Source organism: Stegostoma tigrinum, chromosome 3 (genome assembly GCF_030684315.1).
Source record: "Stegostoma tigrinum isolate sSteTig4 chromosome 3, sSteTig4.hap1, whole genome shotgun sequence".
Taxonomy (NCBI): Eukaryota; Metazoa; Chordata; class Chondrichthyes; order Orectolobiformes; family Stegostomatidae; genus Stegostoma; species Stegostoma tigrinum.
Genome location: NC_081356.1, coordinates 83,909,805 through 83,935,543, shown reverse-complemented (window position 1 = coordinate 83,935,543; position 25,739 = coordinate 83,909,805). Strand labels below are relative to the sequence as shown.

Sequence of the window (25,739 nt, the reverse complement as noted above, 5' to 3'; positions counted from 1 at the left end):
TTTGTAAAAACCAGCCAACTTCTCACACCATCTTACTTTACTTTATTTAAATTCAGAGCCTGAGTCTCAGAATCAACGATGTCACTCTTCAGTAGAATGAAGTCTTCCATCATATTGTGGTTACACAGGCACCAAGGGGCCTTACACAGCTAGGTCACCAGTTTTTCCTTTCTTATTGCACAGTACCCAGTATAAGGTGACCTGTTCTCTGTTGGTTCTCCAGTGTATTGATCAAGAGAACCATCTCGTACAAACTCCAGGAATTCTGCCTGTCCAGCTCTCACTGATTTGATTTGCTTGATCTATATGTACATTAAGGTCACACATAATTACAGCTGTACCTTTATTCCTTATGTTTCCAATTCCATATTTAATGGCTTCCCCAATCTTATTTTATGAGTCAGTATACATCCCTCATTATTGATTTCTGTTCCATCTCCTCTGGGCTGGTGCTGTGACCCATACATGATGGGGGTATCAGGTGGAACCCAAGCAGCATGGGATTCTGTTGTTTACCAGTGAATGTCAGTGAACTGGTAATGTAACTGCTGACCTGGTTTGATTAAACCCCAAATGTGGACTTAAGTCAAGGTAGTGCATACAAAAGAACCTAACCTAAAAACAGAAAATGCCAGAGATATACATGAATTATCACTAAGAAAGTAGCTGGAAATACTTGAGGCTTCCAATTGGCAAGGATCCACCGTACAATGTTGGCCTTGTTATCAGTCTTTAAATTTAAACTTTTAGAAATGAGAAAGGGTTCTGATGGCGTGACCCCATCCCTGCCCAGCTGAAAAAGCAATCTACTTAACTGGACAGCAAGTCCACCTTTTGATGACTAATTAAACAATTCAAGATAAATCACTTTAGTGTAACTAATTCCCACAGGGACAGATTATTGATTGTCATTGGATATTAAGGCTGTCATAGCCATGGGGAACTTTTCTCCCTCTAGGTCAACATCTTAACTGTTCTCTGCACATCTTCCAGTGTGAAAGAATGATTCCTTTGTTGCATAATGATCAGAAATTGTTCTTTTGTTTCTTTTACCTTTTTTCCCCTCTTTTAACTGTTACACCTTTGCCTTTTTGTTCCATTTCTTACTCGCAAAGAAACTAATTTAACTAATGAATATTGTTTCTTAATTAAGTTTCGATGTTTATTATGGTGTGTAATAGTTCAACATTTTTGTTTCTTTTTCAGCTTGCTCCTACTAAGAGCAGTTCTATAATTAGGTCAATGCAGCTCATCAAAAACCCTGTAAAGACTTGTGATAAGGTTTATGCCCTAATTCAGAGCCTAACGTCCCAAATTAGACAGAGGATGGAAGACCCCAAATCAGCTGGTAAGATATTTCTGTTATACTTTGATGATGGAATAGATGCTAAATGAGAACTTGAAGGCACTAGAAAAAAAAATCAAAATAAATGACTAGGAAATCAGAAGAATTAGGAAAGTAAATTGGCAGGAAATAAGAGTATTCTACAATATCAAAATTCTTCAGTAGTATATGACTAGATGGACTCAGTACAGACATTTGGGCACATCAAGTTATGATCAAGAGCTGAATGGATTAAAGCGATTTAGACTCAGACAACAGGGATAAAGTTCGGCACAAGGTAAAATGGGGTGTTCTGTCAGAATCTGAGCTGGCACCATTGCTGTTCATTATTTATATTAATGACCTAGACGAGGAACATGTTATTAATATCAACATTTGCACAGATATCAAGTTGAAGAGTGAATATTGGAATATAGCTAGCACATAGGGTGCAATATAATACAAGAAGTCAAAACTTGCAGATTAAGTGTGGGTTAAATGAGAGAAGAACATTTACTATGAGGTGATGTATTTTGGTAGAAAAATTCAGGTTCTGGACAGGTGGCAGAAAACTGATGGAATCTGTTTTCTCATAATAACTGTCCGTGATCACTGAGCTTTTGAGTGGAAAGGATGTGTGTAAATGCATGTCAATCATTGTGTGTATAAACAGTTGGAATAACCAGCAGCAAGTTTCTTCTAGCAATGAATGAGGAAAAGAGAATTGTTTATTTAGGTAATCATCCCACAATTTATCACCATAGCACTTAGTCTCAGTTATGCGCGCAAATATATTTGGAGAATACAGTTGAAGACAAGTGGCAGTTAACTAGCTGCATAGCTAATGTATGAACAGGTTAATGGCAACAGCAAGAGATTGAATCCCTTTGGGTTCTTGTGAAGCAGTGGTTGTGTTCCTGCTGCTAGGCTAGAAAGTCCAAGTTCAAGTCCCACCTGTCAGATTTGTCATAACATGTTCAAACAGGTTCCTTATGTAAAGTTACAGGAAAGGTTGCCTCTTAATTGGAAAAAAACACTGCAGGCCCAATGAGAAACTTGTGTTAACTCCTCAAAATTAGTTTCGGTGACTTCAACTGAAGTTATATGCTAAAATTATTTTGATTCTTACAAAGAGATGGAAAAGATGGTCATGAAATTAGATGCTTGTAGTCTCATTACCAGGAGGTCAGCTGGTTGTATTGTTGGACCCAAAAGGGCACAGGATTGGTAACCCCGTGACTTTAAAGTTGCTGGTTTTTATTTGTTATCGGTGTCGCTGCCTTTTTATCTGTACTTCTCTTACTTTCTGCAGTCAGCATTTAAGGAATAAACATAATTGCCTTACCAAGTGATTTCTCAATTTCAGTTTAGTTTTCCAATATGAAGGTGGTATTTGTTGATTTAGCTACATCCTACATTTATTTGTTTAAGACTTGTATCCTGAGTGGGTTACAACAATTACCATCTTTGTTTTAAAAGAAGTCCTTCAGTTCAGGAATGAATTCTAATGGAGTTAGCATGGCTGTGGTCAACAGTTCTGTCTGGAATGTATCATTTTGTCCTCGAGAGGCAGTTTTTGGATGCACAAGTGAAGTCATCTGACTGTAGGCCATCTTTGCAGCATGTGGACTTTTTATATAAAAAGTGGATAGTTTCAAAGACCAACATTGAATTGGACTGTATTTTTAAAGCTAACTATATGGAATATCTTAAAAAAAAGCAAAATGCTAGAGAATGTTGGGGAGTCTGACAGCATTTTGGAGTGAGAAAGAGTTAACATCATAAAACTGCTACAACACAGGAGGCCATTCGGAGGCTAGCTGCTCAAATGAGCGTCATTACCTCGTGCCAGTCTCCTGTTTTTTATTTCCCCCATACCTTTTCACACCATTGCTGTCCAAATAATCATCTGATGCCGTCTTGATTGCCTCAATTGAGTCTGCCTCCATGGCATTTGCAGGCAGTGCCTTCCATACCTTAACTACTTGTTGCATGAAATGGTTTTTCTCATATCGTCCTTATTACTTCTGTACATTACTTTAACTCTACGCCCTCTCATTCTTGTTCCTTTTACAAGTGGATACTGCTTTTCCCTATCTATTTTAGATAGTCCGCTCAAGATTTTGAAAACTTCTATGAAATCAGAACTTGAACATAGGGAGTTTAATCAGTAAGTTTGCAGATGACACAAAAATTGCATATATCAAGGAGGAAAGCCTTAGACTACAGAATGATGTAGGTAGGCTGGTTAGATGTATAGAAAAATGGCAAATGTAATTTAATCAAGTGAAAAATATGAGGTGGTGAACTTTGGGAGGACTAATAAGGCAGGGGGTGCATGAATGGTGGACTCTAGAAATTAAAGGTTTAGTGGGAACTTGATGTACATGTCCATAGATCCTTAAAGGAAACACATCAGGCACATGGAGTTTGGGAAGATATATGATCCCTCCTTTGATTAGTCAAGCTTTGAATGCAAGAGCAAGAAGGTTGTGATGCAGCTAAGATATTATTTAGGTCACAGCTGGAGTACTTTGTCCAGTTCTGGTCACCACACTGTAGGGATCATGTGATTGAACTTGAGAGGGTGCAGAGTAGGTTTACCTGGCCTGGAATGCTTTTGGATATTAAGAGAGCTTTAAAAAGCTGATATTGTTGTCAGTAAAGCAGAGAAGATTGAGGGCTAGCTCATTGAGGTGTACACCATTATTATGGACTTACGTAGGATAGACGGAAAGAAATCTTTCCTCTCAGAGGACATAGATTTAAGATAAAGGCCCGGAGGTTTGGGGGGAATTTAAGGACTCTGATCTAAGAGTGGTGGTTATCTAGAATTCAGTTCTGGAAAGGATAGTAGAAGTGGGAACCATTTAAAGAAATATTCAGAGGACCACTTGAAGCTCCATTGAACACAAGGTTGCAGGTGTTGTACGGAAAATTGGGACTAGAGCCAGAATGAGCTTGATTACTGGCATGGGAATTTGGCACAGATGGGCCTCTTTCCATGCTGTCAAACCCATGGCACTCTGAAGCCTTCACTTGGGGCTGTTTCTATCAACTATGAGTTCTAGGAGAAGCTCATTGCAATTGAGAAGTTTACTGCAATAAAAAAACATTGTAGCTTCCATATCACAGGCAAAAAGGAAATGCAAGAAGAAATCCCAATCCAGCAGTTCATCCAAAAAATTCAGTTGTCTGTGCAGTCCTGTCTTATTTGCGGCAGAACCTTCTGAATGCAAATTGGCTTTAACAGTCACCTATATATCCACCAAGCCCCTTTCAAACATTCCAGAAGATGAACATTGTTCATTCTTTGAGATGAAGGTGACAACAATGTAGTAGTGAATCACACAGTCAGTAATGCTAAGCCAGGTGGGATTGTAAACTGTGAGAAGGCTGCAAGGCTGTATAGAGATATAATAGACAGGTGTGGTCAGTGTGCAACTAGGTAGCACATGGTGTACAATATGGGGAAGTATGAAGTTTTACACTTTAAGAAGATTAGAAATTAAGTTTTTTTTGTTTTAAAAGGCATGAAATTTGTACCTATTGATATTCAGAGGAAAGAGGTGCAATCAGACAAGGGATGCAAATTTGGCATTCCGTAGGACCACAAGATGTAAGATCAGAAGTAGGTCAGAATTAGGAAGGTAAATGGCTAAAACCTAGAGACTGTGTCTCAGATTTTTCAGTCATTTTGCCCATGTTGATCCTGCATTTTCTTTTTTTTTTTCAATTCTAAATCTAAAATTTTTTTACTGCTTTCTATGTCTGTATAGATATTCAACTTTACCATAGTGAATCTCTTGAGTTGATGTTGCGAAGATGGGCTAAATTAGAAAAGGACGTCAAATTGAAAAACGGGCGTTATGATATCAGCAAAATTCCTGATATCTATGACTGCATAAAGTATGATGTTCAACACAACAGTTCCCTACAACTGGAGAACACAATGGAACTGTATCAGTTATCAAAGTCATTGGCTGACATTGTGATACCTCAGGTAATGAGCCTAAATGTAAGCTAATTTGGCAACTTTTATTCCTTTGTGAGGAAGATGCTTTAATATCTGTTTTCTTCTTTTTTTTAACTTTTTAACTCTTCACCCCTTTCTCCTCCCGTGGGCCATTTGTCAGATTTTGCCATGTGTCCTCTCATCCCTGTGTTTGCCTGTATATTATTAATTAATTGAAGTGTTTTGGAACTTACTTGAAGATGTTGATAAAGTGTTACATAAATGAAAGTTCTTAGTTATTCTTTATGGTTGTTTCTTGAAGCTATGTAATTTGTATTATTGGCTTTTCATTTTCTTAAGAACAACTCTGGCACTGTATTCCTTTAAAATGCAGTGCAGAAGGGAAAAGTAATTTTGCAACACACACAAGCTTGATACTTCCTAATCTGAGTATAGCTCAAAAAAAAGTTGTTAAAGTTTTTTCTTGCATTCATCAGGGCAGATACAATAATACTACATGTCAAAGGAAGCAACAATTTATATTGCATGATGAAATGTTGCTGATGGGTTGGCAAGTCAACTCAGGCATTGCAGTGAAGAATGTATCAGGGCTGTGATTCAATTCTTGATGTTCTAAAACATTTTAAAGTTTATTTTTTCTTGAATTTGCTGAATTTTATTTTCTTTAGGAATATGGCATTACCAAGGCTGAGAAGATGGATATTGCCAAAGCATATTGTACTCCTTTGATAAGGAAAATTCGTTCTGACTTGCAAAGAACTCAGGATGATGACACTGTTAACAAACTCCATCCACTGTAAGGGTTTCTGAATAGTTATTAATTCTGTAAGGAGATTGAATAATTGTAATTTTTCTATTTTAAAATCCTAATCAGGCAGTGTTACTTTGGATAGACGACTTCAGAGTAGAAGTGCACAACTCTCTTAAGATTTGTTTTTGTTTACTTTGTTAATATACTGGTCACATAACCAACAGATTATTTTTAAGAACTGTCTAAGTGTGCAAGGCTGCTTTGTGTCCAACTTGATTTCTACCCTTCTGAAACTTTGTTTGAATCTTGAAGAGAAGTGTTTCCTCGTGTTAGGGGCTAACTATTAAAAATCTCTATTAATGAACTAGATGAAGAAACAAGAAGAAATATATCTAGTTTGGCTGACAATATAGGGCTAAGTGAGAGTTAAGTTGTGAGGGGGACACAAAGAAGCTTCAAAATTACATACAGTCACGTTTGCTGAGGAGTGTTCAATACAACAAAAGAGTTCCATATATTGGACAGGGGAATCTGAGCAGGGCTCCTTCAGAAATGTGAAGCCAATCTTCCATTCTGATAGGCCCTTCCTAGAGCAGAATAGTTGGGGGTAGGGAAACTACACTTCTTTTTGTGTATTCTGAAATGTATATAGGGTGTTGGGTTTGGTGGTGGGGGCTAGGGGAATTTGTTGGTATGAAAGGGTTGTTGGGTTTGGAGCAGGATATATCAGTAGTATGGGAAAGAGCTGATTGGAAGCAGCAGTGGGATGTCAAAAATTGGCTGTAGAATTTGGCACAGGAGGAGGAGGGTTCAGAAGACAGGAGCTGTCTTTTGAATGGGGGGGTTTTGGATTCCAGGGGTTTGGCACGAACTGTTGTCAAGTGCCAAAGAATTTTCAGGTTAGTGTCTGGGGTGCATTGGGGTCTGGAGGAGATGTAGTTATGAGGTAAGTTGGAAGTCCTTTTAATAGTCACTTAGGAATTAGACTCCATACTCTCTACCTTTTCCTGGCTAACTATTACTCAACTTCATATCCCTCGAATCCTCTGATTGAAATGGACACTTTTGGAGGGTTCAAGCATAGTGGAATTGTCCAGCAGAATCTGCAATTTACCATTTGATTCCTCAGAGTCTGCTTCGAGGGGGTTTATGTGGTCCCTACGTGCAATTCTGGAAACAATCATCTGGCTATCAGAAAACCTGGGCATGAGGTTAGGTGAAAGTGGGAAAGAGGTGAGATTTGCTAGATTGAAAGTGGTTAAATGTGTGATTACTTAGTCTGTTAGGAAGAATAGAAAAACAGAATATTTTTGTACATGTTGATGTTCAGAGACTGAAATGCACCTGTACAAAGAACATTGAAAAGTTACATGCAGATATAGCAATAATTAGAAAAAACATTTCAGCCTTCATTGCAAGGTGATTGGTGTACCGAGTTTAAGAAATTTTGCTGCAGTTGTATGAAATCCTGATGAGATACAGAATGCTGAGAAGTTTTGGCCTTTTTAATATTTACTCATGGGATGTGGACATCCCTAGCTGGGATTTACAGCCCATTCCTAGTTACCCTTGAGAAGATTGAGGTAAGTTGCCACTTTGAGCTACTGCAGTTCACTGCTGACCCATGCTGCCATTGGGAGGAAGTTCCAGGATTTCAGCCTAGAGACACTGATTAAACAGTAATATATTTGCAAGTCAAGATAGTGAATGTCTGAGAGGGGAGCTTTCAGGTGGTCGTATCCCATTTATCTGATGCTCTGTCTTTCTGGATGGGATTGGTCTCGCCAAAACTGTACATTATTGCAGCAAGACTTTTTTTATTGCTGTCCTTAAAATCTTCATATCCACATATATTATCTTCTGATTCCCCCTTTTATCCACATTGCTTATCACATTTTTTGACAAAGATCCAGCAATAAACCTCTCGAACATAATTGTTAACACGTTTAATTGACTCTTACTACACAAATCATGCTGACAAATTTATACCATTGGACTTACAGAAAAGTAGCCTCTACCTGTGAACAGAAAAGAGAAATGCAGAGTCTGCATTGAAACAAGATTATCAGCAGATCAGTTAACTTCCCATGTCTGACATTGTACATGAAGCAATATAACATCTGTGAGTTAACCTGCATGTCTGGACAGGATGTGAAAATGCAAAAAGCCTTTCGGGGCATTACATTGAGAAAACATAAAAATGAAAGAAAAAAGCTTCCTTCCTCTGGATTTCAATGGCTGCTACTCTCCAAATATCTGCAGAAATTAAGGCCCAATTATTCTGTAAACTCCTTGGCTCCAGGAGGGAATTTCAAGGAGTGATGTTGAAATGTGGGATGCAGCGAGCAATTAGGAAGCCAAATACTGTATTGGCCTTTATTGGAAGAGGATTTTATGTACTGGATTGCTGCCAATGTGTAGAGCCTTTGTGATACCATGCCTAGACTATTGTATATAGATTTTTGATCTCTATATACAAGAAAACATATACTTTTGCCAGACTAATTCCTGAAATGGTGGATTGTCAAATTGGAGAGAGATAGTGGACTGAGCCTGTATTCTCTGAAGTTTAGGTATATGAGGGGTGATCTTGTTGAAACATCCATGTTTGACAGGATAGATGCTTGAATGAGTTTCCTAGTTGGCTGGAAGGGTGTAATAATCAGGGAACACAGTCTTAGAAATAAGAAGTCAGTCATTTAAGACTGATGAAAGAATTCTGTACTCCAGAAGGCATTCAGTCTGCTAGGGTATTCAAGGCAGAAAGCATTAGATTCCCGGATATTAGAGGTGTCAAGGGATAAGGGACAATGCACGAAAAATGACTGACAGAAAATCAGCTGTGATCAAGTTGAATGGTGGAACAGCCTTGAAGGACCAAATTGTCTATTCCTATGTTTCACATTTAATGAATGCTATTGTCCAAATGCCTGAAAAGAAAAATGAAGGCATGTTCCAGCCAAGGAATCTGCAGACCCAGCAAGTGAGGATTGAATGACATTGGCTAGAATGGTATAAAAATTGTGTTAAAGGCAGTCCCTCCAGGCACCTGACCTGTTTCTAATGCATCGAGTTAAGTGGGCCAACTTGAAAAGTACAGCGTGCTTTGATTGCTTGCCTTTCACTCGCCAAGGTGTTTGGACAGACTGTTGAGATTGGCCAAGGGTGGGGTTTACCTTTAGTGTTCAAACAACTTGGCAAATGATAGAAGATTCAGGAAAACCATTAAACTAATGTTTATTTTCAAGAGTATGTAAGGAGAACTAGTTTTATCACTTTGAAGTTTAAAGCTAACTTTGATGGTTACAGATGCCTCCAAATTTCAAACAAAATATTACAGGTATTATAATTCCCACATTTCTACAATTTTCTCATATTTTACTCAAGACGTTGTCTGTCTGTTTCATCCAAGGCCAGCACTATATTGCTGATAATATGTCTCATGCCTGGACCCATTTGAGAATGAATGGTGATCCTGTTGTAACATGTAATATCATAAAGGGATTGTATATTGTTTACTGAAAGAATACTTCCCCTTATATAAGACACCAGAACTAGAGAGTATGATTTAAAATGTGGGCCTCCCATCTAAGATGGAGATGAGAGAATTTGTTTCTCTGAAAGTCAAGCAGACTTTGGAACTTTCTCTACTGCTGTCTGGGAAGTGTTAATAAATATTTTTAAGACAAACAGATACATTTTTGAACAACAGAGGAGTCATTGATTATAAAGGCTGGGTGCAAGCATGGAGACGAGATCGTAATTTAATCAGTTGCAATCTTACTGAATGACACAGCAGGCTTGAAGAGCTGAATGGTCTTCTCTTGCTACTAATTCATATATTTTGTAGGTATGACTGTGCAAAAAGGAAACTGGAGATTATTTTTGCATTTTACATAATTCTGGAATAGTGAAACTGTTTTATTAGAAGAATGCACACCCCAGCAGCATTTTATCTTCAACTAAAGCTGACGTTTGATGGTTAACACAGTTGTGCTCTAGGTACACTCATACCTACATCTCTCGGACTTCAGGAGACAAAGATACGGGCAAAATCAAGATACTCATCAATAAAATGAGATGATAATGGCAATAAATTCTGATCCAAGAAACACCAGTAGAATTAGAATTTGCTTCTGATAGGTATAAGCTAAATGTAAAAGTAAATCTAATCTAAAAATTATTATGTAATTTTATTACTGTTTTATTCCTATTTTTCCAGATACTCAAGAGGAGTCTTATCACCAGAGAGGCATGTCCGTACTAGATTGTACTTTACAAGTGAGAGCCATGTACACTCACTCCTTTCTATATTGCGCTATGGGGCGCTGTGTAATGTGAGTATGGACAATCCTGGCATGTGACCATAGATTTGTAACTAATCAAGTTCGATACTACTTAAATTGATTAAAAAATGTAACAACAACTTGCATTTGTACAGAGCTTTACATTCACAACTGTGAGACAGTAATCAGATAAATATTGGATCCAAACCAAACAGAACAGATGGCATGAGGTGGTAGGAACTGCAGATGCTGGAGAATCTGAGATATCAAGGTGTAGAGCTGGATGAACACAGCGGGCTGAGCAGGAAAGCTGACGTTTCGGACCTAAACCCTTCTGCAGAAATGATCTTCAGATTTCTGAAGAAGGACCTAGGCCCAAAATGTCAGCTTTCCTGCTCCTCCGATGCTGCTTGGCCTGCTGTGTTTATCCACCTCTACACCTTGTTATCATAGGACAGATGGCATCATGTTTGCTCAGAACAGTGATCTTTATAGAATTATTTCAGTTTTATAAAGCGGAGGTTGACCCCCCTCTGAGAACTAAAGCTGAAAGACCCAAGAGGATACCTTGCCCTGTAATCTGTAAAAGGAGTGTGAAAAGTGGTTTAAATTGCCTTCCAGCAACTTTTGGTGGTTAAAGAAAATAAACCATTGACGTTCGCTTTACAATCAACAAGTAACAATTTATTTATCTAACTCTAGCAGTGAACAAATTAACTAAACTATTAACAGACTGAATAAACCCCTTCTAACTGTTAACCATTCCCAACTAAAACAAGATTGTAATGGTATGCTGTTTCAATAAATATAAGACCCACTTAATATAAAATTAGATAGAATTTAGCCTCTCGAAATTACGACCAGATTGTATCTTCCGCAGTGCTCTGTGCTTTCTCCATCGAATGTTCTGTCAGCAACAGCTCCACTGATTATTCTTGTCAGGAATATTAACTAGTTGTGCTGTTGGTGCCTTTAATATTTAAATGGTGCTTTCTCTCAGACTTCTAGGAGTCTCTGAGAGCTAGAACTAGGTACACACATCTACATCCCCTGGTTTTGAGGAGACAAAGATGGGGGCAAATCAACAAAATGATCAAGAGGTGAGATGATAATGGTAACAAATTCTGACCCAATTCTGCGATTCATTTGCCACGTGTTTTTAACAAGATTTTTGTGATAGGACTATTGATTGGAAAATCACCAATTCTGAATTGTCTCCAAACCAGTTCAGAGAGGTATTTCAATCTCAGCAGTTCTTGGGCACAAGCACTTCAGGCAATCTGTATAGAAAATATTATTATTCATATGTGAAATAAGCTCTTTAAGTGGTAATGATCAAACCTTATGATGCTTTTCAAAATTAGGATTTTGCACACTTCATGATGACTTGTGGAACAGCAGGGCTGGAATTTGGCGCAGTGTTCAGTTCCCCTGTATGTGGTGAAGGAAGCCATTTAATCAAGCTGAGGCACCTATTTCTGTCACTGGTTTATTTCTGTCACTGCCAGTATTTTATCCACAGTGAGGGAGAGATGGGTCATTGTATGGAGTGAGACAAGAGGTCACATTGCAAGAAATTGCAGCTTTAGACATTTGGTCTATCAAAAGTGCAACCAATAACCCCCGATCTGACCTCTGACCCCAAACAGACTCCCTAAGAAAAATATAAATTTGATGTAGTGTAAAAAAAGACTTTAAGCCTTTGACCAGTTTCTTGCAAATCCATTTTTTTGAAATCTACTCAAGCTGTTAATCATAAGTCTTTAAAGGGTTACAATCCATTTCCGTCTCTATCCTGAGAAAAGGTTAACATGACTTGAAAACGTTAACCCTGCTTCTCTTTGCAGATGCTGTGGGCCTACTAACTGCTTCCTGTATTTCCTGTTTTTATTTACAATCCGTTCTTTGCCCTCCCGCAATAAAGGAAATATTGAGAGAAATAATGCAAACGATAAATGATGGCCTCAGTATTTTTTTGGGAGGGGGTTATTGCAGAAAACTCAAATACTGGTTTTCCTGACTGCTAATGTTTAAGCTCAGAGCACATCATATTATTTTGCTTTCCCTTTCAATAACTGGAGTAAAAATACCTCTGATTAATTAGAAGGGCTTGCTCTGAAAGCTGAATGGTTCTAACTCTTTGCCTCCCTAACCGGTTCTTCCTCTCACCCATCCCTTCCTCCCACCCCAAGCTGCACCCCCAGCTACCTACAAACCTCATCCCACCTCCTTGACCTGTCCGTCTTCCCTGGACTGACCTATCCCCTCCCTACCTCCCTACCTCCCCACCTATACTCTCTCCACCTATCTTCTTTACTCTCCATCTTCGGTCCGCCTCCCCCTCTCTCCCTATTTATTCCGTTCCCTCTCCCCATCCCCCTCTCTGATGAAGGGTCCAGGCCCGAAACGTCAGCTTTTGTGCTCCTGAGATGCTGCTTGGCCTGCTGTGTTCATCCAGCCTCACATTTTATTATCTTGGTTCTAACTCTGGCAGGTGGCAGCCATCTGTCTTTTTCTGATGGCAGTTGGTTCTCCCTGATTTTCCAAATGCCTTTGTCTTATATACCCATAATGACATCAAATTCTTAGGATTGGTTGCAAGTTGTGAACACCATCAATTTTTAAAATTCAATTGACTTTGAATCACTGAGTTTGGCGTTAAATTAATTGGCCAATTCAAACTTGTTGTCACAACATCAAAACAAGATTGCTGTTTTGCCTGCCACCTGCAATGCTTTTTTTTTGGATACACTTGTTTCACTTTTTGAGGCTCTTTGTACTGGCAACTTCAGCAGCTGCTCACAGAAGTGCATTTTTTAAAAAATATTGAAGTACAGACAAAGCACAAATCTCTTAAAGGAACCAGACATTTTAACTTCCTGCCTTCCACCTCACAATTACTCTATCCAACTTTGCAACAGTATTAGCAAGGATAACCCAGTGGTCATTTATAGTTGAATCTCGATCAATACTAAGGTTAGTTCACAGCCTTTGGCAACAATCTTCATTTTAAAAGGACAGCTCCCCAAGGTGACAGTTGTGTAGTTGTATTGTGTTCCGAGTGACAGATTTTATTAAACAACACCCCCAGTCTCTATCTGGTTATCCTTCCCATGATTGCTGATCAATGGTGATAGGAGCTACATTTCTCTGAAAACTGATCAGGTAGCATTGTTTGGGCTTGAGAAAGCAGCCGATATTGCGATACTGATTCACTAATCCAGAGCCCCCATATTATGTAGGATTGACATGTTAGAGTCGTAAGTCGATGTTCAAGTATTTTGTTAAATAGTATTTATTTTTTCTCTGCAAGAATTGCATTGTTGGAACAAATTGTAGAATCTTGTGAATATCTAAAATTGTTTTAAAAATGGTATGATTTTGTATTACTTTGCAGGAGGTCAAAGATGAGCAGTGGAAAAGGGCAATGGGTTATCTGAACTATGCCAGTGAACTCAATTATATGACACAGATTGTTATCATGTTATATGAAGACCCAAATAAGGTATTATATCTTCTGTTCTAGACTTTTATTCCTTCCTAAGCTATGCCATGTTACAAGCAAATAAATTTAGTTAAATTAGCTTGGCTTTTGAGTTCAAATTTGAAATTGGGTATGACTGTTCCTGGTACCTTCCAGTTGGTAGGAAGGAAGAGCATTGATGATTTTTTAAAAAAATTAGCTGGATAAAATCTTTGAAGATCACAAAGAACTGCCAAACCACCTTGCTACAAAGGTTTCCTGCTCAGACAAGCAGGACAGTAAAATTTGAGAAGTTTAGGGTTGTGATTATGAAACTGGCACATGCTTATACACCAAGTTTCTATCTAACCGGTTTGATATTTAATGGGCCAGTTAAACTCAGAGCCATTGTATGGAGCCCCATGTCAGATGATGATTTAAATGTTTAAAGTTTTATTTCAGGATAGATCTGCATGCAGTCCAGCCACAGTTAGTTAAGAATGCTGGTAGACAATTAAACAACTAACAGGAGCTGAAGGCCCCCACAAATCTTCACATTCTCAAAAATGACGAACTTCATTGCAAAATATAACCTTAAATGTTTGCATCCACTTCAAACAGAAGAGCAAAATGTATGATCCATCTTGGCTGCCTTCTCGGGTCCCCAGCACCATAGTGCCAGTCTTCAAACAATTATTTCACTCACTGTGGTTTTGGGAAACAGCTAAAGACACTGGAAACTGCAAAAACAATGGGGCCTGATAACATTAAGGCATCAATACCGGAGAATTGTGCATCAAAACGAGCTAATCTGTTCCAGTACAGCTACAATACTAGTATCTAACCAACAATGTTACCAAATGCCCAGGTATGTTCTGTACACAAAAACAGAACAGATCCAACCCAGCCAGGTATTGATACAAAACCAGAAGTTGCCAGAAAAGTTCAAGCTGCATCTCTGAAGAAAATCAGAGTTAATGTTTCTGGTCCGGTGACCCTTTCTCAGATCTCCAGCCAATTATTGATCCATCTGTTTGCCCTCAATCATCAGAGCAATCTAAAGAGTTGCTGGTAATGCTATCAAATGGCACACACAAAGAAGCAACCTGCTCATTGGTGCTCAGTTTTGGTTTAACCAGGGCCACACAGATCTCATTACAACCTTGATTCAAACATGGACAACAGAGTTAATCTCTGGAGATGAGATGAGACTGAGAGATCTTGACATCAAGACAACCTTTGACTCAGTGTGGCTTCAAGATGACAAGTGGTAGTTATTAGGGGAATAGATAGTATCCTTTATAAGCAGGATTGAGAGTCCTGCATGGCGTATTGTGTGCCCACTGCCAGGGTAAGGAATATGTCTGACAAGCTTGAGAGGATATTGGAGAGGGAGGGGGAAGGATCCAATTGTTGTTGTCCACGTCAGAACAAACAACATAATCAAGATTAGGAAAGAAGACCTGTTCAGGGATTATCAGGAGCTATGAACGAAATTAAAGAGCATGTGTACAAGGGTTATAATCTTTGTATTACTGCCCAAAGACGTGCAAATTGGCATAGGGACATGAGAATAAGTAAACATGTGGCTCAAGGAGTGGTGTGGGAAAGAGGGGTTCCTTTTCGTCGGGTACTGGTATCAGTATTGGAACAGGAGGAATCTACTGCTGGGACTTCCTCCACTTGAACCGAGCTGGGACCAATGTTAGAGCAAAAAGAGTAAATAGGCTGGTCGACAAGACTTCAAACTAGAAAGTGGGGGTGGGAAGGGTGAAACTTCCCCCAATGGGGTACAAAGCAACAGGCTAACAACTGTAGGGGTAGATTCCACTGTGTGGAAAAATATGAAAAAAAATGACAGGGAAGAAGAACTCAGGAGAAGTTATTTGAAGTCTCCAGCACAGGCACAAATAAGACAGTGTTTGGAAAGGGTTAAGAATCAAACATCAAGCACACTGGACAAAAGACTGACCATGAGAAGAGAGACAGTTAATACAGGACTGAGGGTGTTATATCTGAATGCATGCAGTAGAAGAAAGAAGGTGAATGAGCCTGTGGCACAGATTGATTTTAGTAGTTATGATGTGGTGGGAATCACATGCCTCCAAACAGTTGTCAGGAGCTGGGGCACAAGATACACCAGGAGATAGAAAAGGTGTGTAAGAAAGGCAAAGTTACAGTGATCATGGGGGATTTCAATGTGCAGGAGGACTGGGAAAATCAGGTTGGTAGTGGATTGCAAGAAAAGGAATTTGTGGAATGTATCCGAGATGGGTTTGTTTTTTGGAGCACCTTGTGGTGGAGCCCACTAGGAAACAGACAGTACTGGATTTAGTGTTTGTGTAATGTGGCAGACCTGACAAGGGCTCTTGAGGTGAAGGAACCCTTAGAAAGCAATGATCATAATATGATTGAATTTTCTCTGCAATTTGAGAAGAAGATAGAATCAGAGGTAATGATTTTATAGCTGAATAAGGGCAAGTACAGAGGCATGAACAAAGAGTAGAGAACAAAGAAAGTTACAGCGCAGGAACAGGCCCTTCGGCTGTCCAAGCCTTCGCCAATCCAAATCCTCTATCTAAACCTGTCACCTATTTTCCAAGGATCTGTATCCCTCTGCTCCCTGCCCATTCATGTATCTGTTTAGATACATCTTAAATGCCCACCTCTACCACCTCCGCTGGCAACGTGTTCCAGGCACCCAGCATCCTCTGCATAAAGGATTTTATGCGTATCTCCCTTAAACTTTTTTCCCCTCACCTTGAAATTGTGACCCCTAGAAATTGAGTCCCCCACTCTGGGGGAAAAAGCTTCTTGGTATCCACCCTTTCTATACCTCACATGACTTTGTAGACCTCAATCAGATCCCCCCTCAACCTCCGTCTTTCTAATGTAAAGAATCCTAATCTACTCAACCTCTCTTCATAGCTAGTGCCCTCCATACCAGGCAACGTCCTGGTGAACCACCTCTACACCTTCTCCAAAGCATCCACACCCTTTTGGTAATGTGGTGACCAGAACTGTACGCAGTATGTGGTCGAACCAAAGTCCTATACAACTGCAACATGACCTGCCAAGTCTTGTACTCAATACCCCATCCGATGAATGAAAGCATGCCGTATGCCTTCTTGACAACTCTGTGTTGCCACCTTTGGAACAGCAATGGCAGGAGTTTCTAGAAGTAATCCAGGAGACACAGCAAAAATTCATCCCTAGGGAAAATAAGCATGGTATAGGGCTGATGGGGCAACCATGGCTGACTAGGGTAGTCAGCGATACCATAAAAGCAAAAGAGAAAAGGGAAGACATATAATGTGGCGAAGGGCATTTGGAAACCAGAAGATTGGGAAGCTTATTAAGACCAACAGAGGGCAACAAAAAAAGAGAAGTAGGGAGGGAGAGAATTAAGTATGCGGGTAAGCTAACCAGTAATATAAAGGAAGACTGTAAGAATTTTTTTCGACATAGAAAGAGCAAAAGAGAGACAAAAGTGGACATTGAACTGCAGGAAAATGATGCTGGAGAGGTCGTAGTGGGGAACAAGGAAATGGCTGAGGAACTGAATAATTACTTTGCATCAGTCTTCATGGTGGAAGACACAAGTAATATCCCAAAAATCTGAGAGAGTCAGGGGGCAGAGCTCAGTATGGTGGCCATCACCAAGGAGAAGGTGCTAGAAGAACAGAACAGCCTGAAGGTGGATAGGTCACCAGGACCAGATGGACCACACCCCAGAGTTCTTAAGGAGATAGCTGAAGTCATTAGTGGTAATCTTTTAAGAATCGCTGGAGTCAAGGAGGGTCCAGAGGACTGGAAAATTGCTAATATGACACCCTGGTTTAAAAAGACAGTAAGACAAAAGACTGAAAATTACAGACTGATTAGCGTAAACTTGGTTGTGGGTGAGATTTTAGAGTCCATTGTGAAGGATAAGAAATCTGAATACTTGGAAGTGCATGGTAAAATTGGGCAAAGTCAGCATGGCTTCATCAAGGGGAGTCATGCCTAGCAAACCTGTTAGAATTCTTTGAGGAAGTAATGAGCAGGTTAGACCAAGGAGTGCCAATAGATGTTATCTACCTAGACTTCAATAAGACCTTTGACAAGGAGCCGCACAGGAGGCTGCTGAGTAAGATAAGTGCTCCTGGTGTTAGAGGCAAGGTTTAAAGTATTGGCACAGATCTGTACAGCGAGGTACCTGCATGGATAGAAGATTGACTGTCTGGCAGAAAGCAGAGAGAAGGGTTAAAAGGGCCTTGCTGGCAGCCGATGACAAGTGGTGTTCCACAAGAGTCAGTGTTGGGACGACAGTTTTTCACTTTATACATTAATGATCTAGATAAAATAATTGAGGGCATTCTGGCTATGTTTGCAGACGATACAAAGACAGACAGAGGGACAGGTGGTATTGAGGATGTGGGGAGGCTGCAGAATGATTTGGACAGGTTTGGAGGGTGGCCAAAGAAGTGGCAGTTGGAGTGCAATGTGGGAAAGTATGAGGTCATACGCTTTGGTAAGAAGAGTAGAAGCATGGACAATTTTCTAAATGGACTATAAGTGTTTAGAGATAGTAGGGACTGCCGATGCTGGAGAATCTGAGATAACAAGGTGTAGAGCTGGATGAACACTGAAGGCCGTGTAGCATCAGATGAGCAGGAAAACTGATATTTCAGGCCTAGACCCTTCTTCAGAAATGTTAACTTCTATTTTCTGGTATAGATGTTACCAGATGCGTTTAATTCCTAAAGCACTCTGTGTTTTTGTTTCAGATTTCCAGTATTTACAATTCTTTGTTTTACTTTGGTGGGCTTGTATTTGGTTGAGTTTGATTTTCTCTTTTTCGACATGGCATTATTAAGCAATTTTCCACATTGCTGAGTACATGATACTGTTTTAACTGTACTCGAATAGTTTTGTTTAAATTACACTAGTTCTGTTACACAAGTAGTAGTAAAATAAGAGACAAATGATACTTGGTGTTAAGATTTTTTTTCAGTAAGAAGTTTCAGCAGATCATTCATACAGTTACAAAAAGCTCACTTGAATAACTAGTTAGCCTTCAATTAGATCTTTACACTTTATTCTCAGATCTCATCTTTCTTTAATCACGTTGTCATAAGACTCCAATCTCGTCTCTTCTCTCAATTAGATCTTTCATACGACTTTCATCAATAAGCTCCCGTAAAAGTTCAGCAACTTAGGTTTTGCACTATATCCCATGATCCCCTTGTGGCTATCTTCAATACAATTGCTAGAATGTTGTCACTGTGTCCATTACCCATACAGTAGTATTGGGGAATTCAAAAGGAGGCCAAAATGGATCAGGAACTCAGTACCTAATAATGGATCGTGGCATCAGGAAGGAATTCAGTGTTTCTGCAACCTGTCCCCACCCCTGCCTCTTAATACCAGTGCAACTTTCTGCAGCAACTTCCTCCCCAGGACTCTAATCCATAACACACACCTGTGCCCAAGTGTGTTGTGTCTGGGAATCCAGCAGTTGTCCCAGATGAAATATTTAGAACATTACTGACAGCAATGTCTACTTACCAGTGTTGCTATCAGTAACAGAAAGCCCCTGGCTTCTCACTAATTAGCAGCTCTTAGATTTTCTACCTCCATGGTCCATAATCCCCGAAAAGGCCCAGCAGTCTGGTCAGTTAAGTGCCTGACTTGCATTGATTGGTGAACGTAGGCTTGAGGCCAACAGTAGTGTCAGACAGCATAGAGAGCAATGTACACATTTAATATTATATCATCTTATACTCGTGTTCATTTTTATGCTAAAGAGGTCGTACATGATCTTCTCCTCCACTTGCTTTTTGGAAAATCCAATTTTGGTTCTCCATTGCTGTCTACTGTAGGCAGACTTTTACTGGTTATTGTGTACATTGAGACTCATATTGCTGTATGCACAATAAGATTGGTCTTGTGAACTATCTTATAAATAGGCGCTGAGTCATTTCCTTACCTTGCAGGCTTGACACAGAAATAAAATGCATCAAAACAATTTCTTAACTTTGTATATATTTAATTAATAGTGGGGTATCCAGTTGGACTTTAAAATATCCTTTGTTCCTTTTCATAAAATGGAATTATTATTTTTAAAAATGTCAGTCTTACAAAGTCAAAGTAGTACTTGAAGGTACCAAGCCATTTCAATGACATTGCTTTAAGGTGCTATTGATTAGTGGCTAGATAAACTACTGTTCATCTGATTGGCCTTCACTAATACCACTGTAAATAAACAATTAGAAGTTACTCATTTGCCCACATGGCCAGAGTTAATGCAATTTCACGGGTATTAATTATTTAACCTGTTTTGTTCAGCACTCCAGAATTTGTTTCTCAAAACTTGACTTTCAGGATCCTTCTTCCGAGGAACGCTTTCATGTTGAATTACACTTCAGTCCTGGTGCTAAAGGATGTGAGGAAGATAAGAATCTTCCATCAGGTTTTGGATACAGACCAGCCTCTCATGAGGTACTCATTTTTGAGGAGTCTTCTGTTGGTTTTTTTATATTTTGAGAGTTTTATTTTCAATGGGAAATGTAATAATTGTGGTTTATTCATATGTTAGAGTTATTATTGCCCAGCTCTTCCAATATGGGCCAAAATCCCTATTTCATACCTAGATAAGATTTGCATGATTTTTTGGCCTGGATGTTCAATGGGGAATCCATCCGAACAGAAGTAGTGTAGCAAACCATACAGCAGTGAATCATTGCCGAAGTCTTTTTTTATTACAGCAGGAATATTCATGAAAGTAAAATGCTTAAGGACCCCGACACCACTTTGACAGCTGCTGAGAGAAAGAAAGTATGTAAGGTAACTGAATAAAGGGGTGGGACAATGAAAGGTGTGAGGGTAGGACAGCAACTGTGTGAGGTCATATAGGTGGCAGTAAGCCCTTAATAGGGGAATTTGTTTCAGTTGTGACCACCCAAGTGTATGAAGAGGGTATGCATTCATAAGAATAATTGGAAGTGAATTTTATAGTTACCACAGATTTAGCACAAGTTTCCTTTGCTCTAACATTCCCTAGCTAGCTTGCCTTCCTGGTAAATTAAATAAGTTGGACCCCTTTTGAAGTGTCTGATTCCAACTCAGTTGTGAAAGATTTCCTAGAAACCAGATAATTACTTATTAAAAGTTTTTAATCTTAAGTACTGTGTAGTCATTGCATTGGACTTGACTGGTATCTTTCAGGATACAATCAGTATCTTATAATTCCAAAGACAGGGAGATCTGGGTTTGTGTTTCTGACATATAGTAATCAGACTGGTTACTTTGACGTAAGAAGAGAAAACAGTACGAAGCACTTGTTTATTTGAAGAAAAACTAATTCATGCATTCGGGTATTGACAAAAATTGTTCTTAATTATTAAAATAATATAGAAATTTGGTATGTGAGGGTAGCAATATGATAATGTAGTTAGCTAGCTGTAGTTAGAACAGAAAGCAAAGCACAATAAATGCAAAAGGTTCTACACAGGCTAATGATGCTTAGAATCTACTGGGGGCCTATTCGCGAGACAAGGCAATTCAAACAGTATTCAAATTATGTGAACAAAGTTATTTATATTGATATCAAATTTTCCCAATAGTACCAATCTGAGCATCCAGTTCTCTAATCTCCATTTCTTTCTCCCCAGAAAAGCTGACGTGAAATGTTCATTTAGTATCTCTCTCGTCTCCTGAGGTTCAACACACAGATAACCTCATTGATCTTTAAGGGGCCCTATTCTCTGTATAATTGCTCTTTTGCTCTTAATGTACTTGTAGAACTCTTTGGATTATCTTTAACCTTATCTGCCAAGGTTACCTCAAATCCTCCTTTTGTCCTTCTGATTTCTTTCTTAAAAATGGCCCTGCACTCTTTATGTTCTTAAAGAGATTCATTTGATTCCACTTGTATATCTTGTATATGATCTTATTCTTGACTAGAACTTCAATATCTTTATTCACCTATTGTACCTTACTCTTACCAGCTTTATTCTTCATTCTAGCAGGAACATAATGCCTCTGAACTCTTGTTATCGCACTTTTGAAAGCCTGCCACTTGTCTGTTATCTCTATCTGTGGATAGTCAACTCAGCAACCAACTTTCGAAAGTTCTTGTCTCATACTATTAAAATTTGCTTTACTCCAATTAGGAGCATTAATTTTTATGGAAAACTTATCCTTTTCCATAAATATTTTAAAACTAATAGAATTATGCTCACTAGGCCCAAAGTGTTCCCCTGCTAACACTTCAGTCTCTTGCCCTGCCTTACTTCCCAAGAGAAGGTCAAGTTTTGCTCATTCTTCAGTAGGTACATTTATAATTTGATAAAGAAAATTTCCTTGAACACATTTAACAACTGCCTCACCATCCAAGCCTTTTACACGATGGCAGACTGAGTCAATGTCTGGAAGATTAAAATTTCCTTCTGTTACAACCCTATTGTTCTTACTGATGTGTTGATATTTGTTCCATAATTTCTCTCTGACTAAGGCAGTTGGGTTGGGGCGTTGGAGAAGGGGTGGAGGGAGAAACTACGATACAATCCTATCGAGGTGATCATCTCTGTTTTTATTTCTGATTTCTAACTATATACTTCTACTCGATTCCTCAGAAATATCATCTCTAATGAGAGTAGTAATGTTTTCTTTAATCAAAAACACCATTCCTACTCCTCCCTTGCTTCCCTTTCTGTCCTCCTCCTAGCATCTAAAACTCAGAACATTGACTTCTGATGGTGACAAGCCAGACTTTTAACCTGCTCCATAACTGGGTGTTTAGAGAGGTGGATCAAGCCTGCAATTTACTGCAGTATTTCATCCATCTTTCAACATATCTGGAGTTCTAGGTAGAACTTTTTTCAGGCATATAACAGAAACTCGGACTCTGACCTAGCATAATTGAGTTCCTGTACTATACTTTGTGTCATGGAATATTGAAATTTTTGAACTGCTTATCATTTTCCTTTCTTTCCAGTGATAGCTCGGGTATTAAATGTAATCAGTTGGAAAAGTACAGTGCAGGCATCATTGAGTATAAAAGTGCACCATTTAACCACTGCTTTTGTTCATCAGTTGTAATAGAACAATGCTTTTGATTCATTCATGTTTATTTTGTACACTGAATGTGTGATCTTTTCTCTCTATGACTTTGCCTCCAAATTCCTATCTAATAACTTATTTCATATTTTAGATATTTACTTGTACAAACACAATCACTTTTCCTTATCTGTTTCTTCAACCATCATACTTTGGGTCTCTTACATTGTCACTTAAAGTATCTCTGACATTGTCTCCCACCAGTTATCATTGGACTTCTGATTTCAGAAAATAGATAGAAAATAGAGTTGAAATAAATGGGTCATTCTCGCATTGGCAGACAGTAACTGTTGGGGTATTGCACAGTCGATATTTGGCATTCCAGGTATTTACAATATAAATCAATGGTTTGGATATGTGGACAAAATGTAATATTTTCAAATTTGCAGATTATGCAAAGATAAGCAGGCATGTATTGAGGTGAAATATTATCCGGATGATTTAAAGTTGTGAGAGCATGGAATGCGTTGCCAGCAGCAGTTGTGGAAGCAAGGTCATTGGGGTCATTTAAGAGACTGCTGGACATGCATATGGTCACAGAAATTTGAGGGTGCATACATGAGGATCAATGGTCGGCACAACATTGTGGGCTGAAGGGCCTGTTCTGTGCTGTACTGTTCTATGTTCTATGTTCTATGTTCTAAACTTGGTGATTGAGCAGAAACATAAAATATAATGTGGGAAAATATGTGGTTATCCACATTGTTAGGAAGTACTAATGTGTAGTGCAATACTTAAACGGTGAAAGGTTAGAAATTGTAGGTGTATAAGGGGATTTGAGTTTTCATGTCAGTAGTCACTGAGAGTTCAGATTGTGTTGCAGAAAGCAATTAAGAATGCTAAAAGAATTGTCGCCTTTGTTGCAAGATAATTTGAGTAAAGGAGTACTGAAGTCTTGCTTCAATTGTATGGAAGCTTGATTAGACTGCATCTAGAGTACCCTATGTGCAGTTTTAGTATCTCTAGAAGGATTTTTATTGCTATAGAGGGAGTGCAAAGAAGACTCAGCAAAAAGATTCCTAGGATGGTGGGGTTGTCCTCTGATGAGAGGATGGGTAAACTGACACTGTATTCTCTAGAGTTTCAATGAATGACACGTGATCTAATTAACACTTGGAAAATGCCTAAAAGAACAAACAAGGCAGATGAGATGTTTCTTCTGGTTGAGTCTAGAACGATGAGGTACCATTTAAAAATAAAAAGGATGGTGAGTCTTTGGAACTTTCTTCCCCAGACTGATGTGGAATCTCAAACTCTGAGTATATTTATAGTGCAGTTTGATAAATTGTTGATTATTAACAGCATGATGAGTTTTGGGGATAGTGTGCTTAAAAGGCATTGGAGTGTTTGAGCCACGATCTTGTTAAATGGCAGAGCAGGCTTCATGGGCTGAATGGCCCATTCCTGTTCCTATGTTTCTTTCCTAGGTTCAAAGTGACAGTACACAAGTTGGGTCTAAAGTTGTCGAGGTCAGTAGTCCAGTCTTCTGGTGCTTTATCGATGTTGCCAGATACTTGGTCATATTTTCATCTTTCCTACTGCGTAGTTCGAGTGTCTACAGACATTAATGACTGTGGCACTTCCTTGCCTAACTTGCCTAGCACATCTTTGACAATCAGGAAAAGGAAGATCCTCAGTGCAGAACATTTTTTTGGAGTTGTCCAACTTGGGTTTGAAACTCTTCCCCCTTTGCTTCATACTCTTATCTAGCACTCCCTATAACAGGTCTTATATTAGTTGTATGTGCTTCTCAAGAACTCCATTAACTCCCGCACATCTCCAGAATTGTTCCTTTGACCTATGATCATAAACTTTCTCTAAATCTATGAATACAAACTTCATGTTCCATTGGCTTTCGTGATATTTTTTCATCTTGTCTAGAAACAGAAATGGTGGTGCTTCTTGGCATAAATTCAAATTGACCTTCATGGATTTCTGTGATATATCTCAGTATGTGGTCCTTGACATTCTCTCAACTCTTGAAGATATGTGATGGGATTTAATTCCTCAATCATACTTGTAATCTTGGATGCCCTTTCAACATTGGTTACAAAATGTTTTGCGTTCATGCTTTCTCTACTCATAGCACCAATTTGTTGTGGACTTGAGTTCAATGTTCACCCAGGCTTGTTTGCACCATATTTGCATTGATATCTCATCTATAACAACTGCTTTCTTTTTCTTTCCTTTCAGTGCTGTTGTCATTTCTTTTACATCAATGCTAGCTGTTGTTTCTTGAGTTGCATAAACCTGTTCTGTCTTTGTTCTTGGGTTTTCTTCATTCGGACAAAGTGTCAAATGTACATGTGGAGCTGGATAAGCACAGCTGGTCAGACAGCATCGGAGGAGCAGTAAAGTCAACTTTTTGGGCTTTTCCAGTTTCAATTTATCGACTCTAGCTTCCAGCGTCTGCAGTACTTACTGTCTTAAAGTGTCAAATTTAAACAGTTTAAGTAAGTCATGCCACATCATAGCAAATTGCTGACTGAATCGATTAGCATATATTCCTTTGGTTGTTAATAATAGGCAGTATAGATAGTACTCAACCAGCTGGTAATTGCACAAACCAAACTAAAACATAAGGAGAAACCTGGGAACTATAGACATGTGAGTCTGATTTTGGTGATGGGTATGTTGTGGGAACTGATTCTGAAAGATTGTATTTTGGCCCATGATGTCTGTGCAAACCATGATGCTATTCTGAATTAATCCCGCCTGCCTGCACATGGTCACTATCCCTCTATTTCCCCCCCGTTCACATGTCTGTTGAAATGCCTCTTAAACTTTGCTATTATATGTGCTTCTACCATCTGCAAGTGCAGACTCCACACAGACTG

The 25,739-nt window shown here is 39.0% G+C and overlaps 1 protein-coding gene across 17 annotated transcripts in view; it reads left to right on the top strand.

The window, feature by feature from the left end:
* The window catches only part of ppip5k2 (diphosphoinositol pentakisphosphate kinase 2), a 249,152-nt gene that overhangs the window by 126,021 nt on the left and 97,392 nt on the right, over positions 1-25,739 (top strand). For all 17 annotated transcript variants that reach the window (XM_059644714.1, XM_048527822.2, XM_059644712.1 and 14 more), the window contains 6 exons: positions 1,207-1,348; positions 5,104-5,327; positions 5,969-6,096; positions 10,274-10,388; positions 13,735-13,842; positions 20,167-20,283. In XM_059644714.1, the coding sequence (XP_059500697.1) occupies positions 1,207-1,348; positions 5,104-5,327; positions 5,969-6,096; positions 10,274-10,388; positions 13,735-13,842; positions 20,167-20,283 (834 nt within the window). The remainder of the gene's footprint in view (positions 1-1,206; positions 1,349-5,103; positions 5,328-5,968; positions 6,097-10,273; positions 10,389-13,734; positions 13,843-20,166; positions 20,284-25,739) is intronic.